General features: G+C 16.3%; 1 protein-coding gene across 2 annotated transcripts in view; it reads right to left on the reverse strand.

Annotated features, from left to right (window-relative positions):
- Positions 1 to 2,514, reverse strand: part of PRSY57_1134900 (casein kinase 1, putative) — a gene marked incomplete at both ends in the record, with an annotated part of 3,601 nt that extends 1,087 nt beyond the window's left edge. The window contains 8 exons of one of the 2 annotated variants that reach the window (XM_020114982.1): positions 486 to 606; positions 824 to 923; positions 1,100 to 1,426; positions 1,549 to 1,621; positions 1,742 to 1,890; positions 2,035 to 2,104; positions 2,259 to 2,299; positions 2,439 to 2,514. In XM_020114982.1, the coding sequence (XP_019970351.1) occupies positions 486 to 606; positions 824 to 923; positions 1,100 to 1,426; positions 1,549 to 1,621; positions 1,742 to 1,890; positions 2,035 to 2,104; positions 2,259 to 2,299; positions 2,439 to 2,514 (957 nt within the window). Of the gene's footprint in view, positions 1 to 470; positions 607 to 823; positions 924 to 1,099; positions 1,427 to 1,548; positions 1,622 to 1,741; positions 1,891 to 2,034; positions 2,105 to 2,258; positions 2,300 to 2,438 lie in introns of those variants that run through there. The other variant, XM_012908312.1, reaches the window with a different exon arrangement.
- Between the last annotated feature and the right edge of the window lie 2,686 nt (positions 2,515 to 5,200).

Raw genomic sequence — 5,200 nt, forward strand, 5'->3', positions numbered from 1 at the left:
TATATAGAAAAAAAATAAAAAAAAATCTTTTTTTTCTTTTTTTCATTTTTTTTTTTTTTTTTTTTTTTTAAATATTTACACATTACACAATTTTAGAAAAATAATCATGTATTTTTTTTTTTTTTTTCTTTTTCAATTGAGTATAATTTAAAAAAAAAAAAAAAAATACATAAATATATAATATATATAATATATATAAATATATATATATATATATAATAAAATATTTAATTTTCCTAAAATATATTTTAAAATATATATATTTAAGTTATATCTTAAAATATATGTTCAATGTTATAAAATATATCTTAACTTATATATCATAAAATATATATTCTAAAGTATATATCATAAAATATATATCTTAAAGTATATATCATAAAATATATATCTCGAAGTATATATAACATAAAACTATATCTTAAAGTATATATTTTAATATGATATATTTATTTTTTTTTTTTTTTTTATTAATTTTGCTTTACTCTTCCTTCTTGATCTGCTGTTTGATCAAAACGGTTTTTATTTTCTAACATCTTCTTCTTATCCTTTTCGGAGGCATATACACATGTCCAGTCAAATAAAAAGTCATAAGTAAATCCCTCTCTACAAAATAAAAAAAATAAAAAATATATATTTATATATATACATGCATATGAATAATCAATATAATAAAAATAAAAGGTTCGATGTAATAAGTTGGCGAATTATCCATATATATATATATATATATATATATATATATATATATATATATATGTATGTATATGCCTATATAATAAATATGCCTTCAATTTTTTTATAAATTTCCCTCTGTCCTTACCTTATAAACAAGTCCTTTAAAAGTCTTCTTAAATATGTATAATCGGGTCTATCTTCAAATCTTAATGATCGGCAATAATTTAAATATGTTACAAATTCGACTGAGGAAAAAAACCAAAAGCATATATAGAAATATATAAATGATTTATATTGTTTGTCGTAAATATTAAAAGAAATACATAAATAAAACACACTCATGTGTATGTACATATAATATATATATATATATATATATTTATTTATTTATTTATTTATTTATCTGCTTTTTTTTACTTACAGCTTGCATTTCTACACAAAACTTCCACTGATGTTGATATTTTTTTTTCCATAATTTTATCATATTTATCCTTCTTAGATATAGCCTTTAGACCTTGCCATGGTAAACTTCCTCTTAGAAAATACATGAGAACATATCCAAGGGCTTCAATATCATCCCTACGAGATTGTTCAATTCCTAAGTGTGTATTTATACTTGCATATCTTGCTGTTCCTGTTAAATTTTTCCCTTCTTTATATGGAATATGAGTATGTGATCTTGAATCTCTATATTTTTTTGCTAAACCGAAATCAATAATATGTATTAAGGTAACTTTTTTCCCTCGTCCTATACAAAAGAAAAGATATACATATATAAATTATAATATTTAATATATCAGATATTTATTATAATTATATATATATATATATATATATATATATATATATATATATGTTTCCTCGTATTACCTATTAAAAAGTTATCTGGTTTAATATCTCGATGTATAAAATTTTTTGAATGCACATATTCAATTCTATTTAACTGTAAAAATATTATAAATAATTAAAAATAAATAAATATAATTTTTAAAATACACTCTTTATAAACACAAAAGATATAAATTATATATTTTTATTTATTTATTTATTTATCTATCCTTACCATTTGATCTGCTGTCATAAGGACAGTCTTTAAAGAAAATTTTCTATTACATAAGGTAAATAGATCTTCAAGTGATGGGCCTAATAAATCAAGAACCATGATAGTAAAATCCCCTTCTATACCGTACCAATATACTTTAGGTACACCAACTATAAAAAAAAGAATAAAATAAAATAAAATATAACGTCATTTTATAGAAATTAATATATGTTTATAATATACATATCCATTAAAAATTCACATTCTAATTTATTCCTTTTTTAATTTTTTTTTTTTTTTTATTTAAAACATACTTCCTCCTCCTAATATTTTATATAATTTTGACTCATACAATAGTTGGGGATGTTTTGATCGTGTTGATTCCTATAAATCATAAAAATAAAGAAATATACATAAGCCAATTATATAAAAACAAAACATACATATAATAAAACATTCAAAAAAAAAAAAAAAAAAATATACACACACTCATATATATATGTATGTATATCATATATATATTTTTTTTTAAACTTACTAATTTTACAGCAAATTCTTCCATCGTCACAATATCCTTGGCTATATAAAATGTAAAATTAAATAAAAAATAAATGTATATTACAGAATTTATATTGTTCAAAACATTAAATATATATATATATACATATATGTATATGTTTCAAATAACCATGTTTATTGACTTTCTTTTATTCCTTACCAACATATATATCACCAAAGGAACCACTCCCTAATTTTTTTCCTAAAGCATATTTATTTGCCACTCTAATTTCCATTTTTTAAATTTTGAATTATAACTACATTAAAGAAAAAAAAAAATTTATATATATATATATATATATATACATACATAAAATAGTTTAATAACGCAACGAATTATATAAATATGCATACACTCATAAAAAATATATCACATACAATTTTATCTGCAGCAATATAGTATTAATACATATACAGGTACAATATTTCGAGCTTGCACTTTTATTAAGTAAATTCTATATAATTCGTTTTATTCACATATAAACAATATTGTATTAATATATATTATAGTTAGTCATAATTATTAATTTTGCATTATATTATATAATAAAATAACAATATTATATATATATATATATAAGCAAATTTTTATTTTTCAAAACACTGTTCATATAATCATCAACATAATGCAAGAAATATGTATATCCATTACCAATGAATAAATAAAATATATAACTTTTATTATAATAAATGCTTATTTTTTTATCAACGTCATAAATTTAAAATTATAAAAATGTCTTTTCGTAAAAAAAAAAAAAAAAAAAAAAAAAACTATTACATACATATACTATTACAATTCATAAAAGCTTTTTGCACATATATTAAAATTTCCTATAATATCAAAAATATTATATTGTTTTAAAATATTCAAAATTTTGAATAATCATAAAAAAAAAAAAATAAAATAACATATACATACATACATACATACATACATACATACATACATATATATATATATATATATATATATATATATATATATATATATATATATATATATTATATATGAATAATATGTGCGAGCACAAATTTTTATAAGTACATATCATATCTTCACTTTAATGTACACAAAATACATTAAAATGCATACCTATAATATATAAAGTATAATCAAATATAACTAAATATCTTTTTTAAAATATATAAGTTCATATAATGTGTGCATATACATATACAATATATATCATTTTACATATGGTCTTTTTATATATATAACAAATATTTAATCATAAAGTATTTTTATAATACATAAAAATAAATATACATTACATAAATTCTAATATTTTGAGTACAAGTAGAAACGCAAAAAATAAAAAAATGCATAATACAATTCAACTATATATCTTCTATTAATATGAACAAATATAAATACTTATATATATTAGAAAATAAAATGAATTTATAGAGGTAACATAAAACATATAAAAGCTTTTAATATGGGAAAATAATTCACAAACAAAATATGAAAGTTATAATAAAATATGTACGAATATATTACTACGAATGCAGATTTTAATACATATTATTATATAGTTCTGATTATATATATATATATATATATATAACATATGTACATATATTTATAAATATATGATATAAACATAAATAAATACATACATATATATTAGCATTTATAAGATACTGAGACTTCGTTTATGATATACAATTTATATATTATATGCATACTCTCATACAAAAATGTATTCAGCATACCATATATATATATATATATGTATGTATTATAAGTATGTAAAAATTTGTATGACTCGTATGTATTTTATTATGTATTACAAATTACTTACCAAATAAGAAAATTCAAATTGGTTTCCTTTTTGTATTCTACTATAACATACTTTCATATATGTATATTCAGTTTTAAAGTATTACTTTAATTTTTACTTTTTCCTCCTATAATAATACTTTTTAAATTTCAATATAATAATAATATTATTATATATAAGAATATAATATTATAATAATATTACATATTATTTCATATATTTATTATTGTATATGCTATATTCTGTATAAAAAATATAACATATATTTAAATATTATATATTTATATATAATAATAATAATATGCATATAAATAATATACAAAAATACATATAATTATATATATAAATATATTACATATAAATATGTTATTTTTCCTGTTTATATTTTTGTTTTTGTTCTCGTTTTTTTATATTTATTTCGAATAGTTTATTATTATATGTTATTATATTATATATATATATATATATTTATATATATATATATATAATTTATTTATTTATTTTTTTTTTTAAGTCAGGCGTTCTTAGAAATCTTTTAATATTAAAAACTTATTTCTTTATTTTTTTATTTGGGGGAAGAGTGCATGACATGAATATAAAAATATATATAATATATATATATATATATATATTTTTATGTGTATACATATATATATTATATATATTATATATATATATATATATTAAAAATATGCGTGATGGTATTATTATAAAAATATTATATTATATATACATAAAATGTATATAAAATAAATAAATTATAATATTATATTTTCTTAATTAATATATATAATAAAATTTTCTTCGTTTTAAATAAGGAAAAATAAAACATATCAATTTATAAAAAATATATTTATATATTATTATATTTATAATATTAATACCATAACTAAAATATATTAAATAAAAACATTTATATATTATAATGAAAAAAAATGTTAAGTTAAAATTACTTATATCACATGCAAAATCTTTCCTATTTGTAGTACAAAAAAAAAAAAAAAAAAAAAAAAAAAAAAAAAAAAAAAAAAAAATTTTTTTTTAAATATTTATATATTAAATATTATAAAAAAAAAATTTTTTTTTAATTTAAAAATTTTTTTTTTTTTTTTTTTTTTTTTTTTATTTTTATTTATAT

The sequence above is a fragment of the Plasmodium reichenowi genome, chromosome 11 (genome assembly GCF_001601855.1).
Source record: "Plasmodium reichenowi strain SY57 chromosome 11, whole genome shotgun sequence".
NCBI lineage: Eukaryota > Apicomplexa > Aconoidasida > Haemosporida > Plasmodiidae > Plasmodium > Plasmodium reichenowi.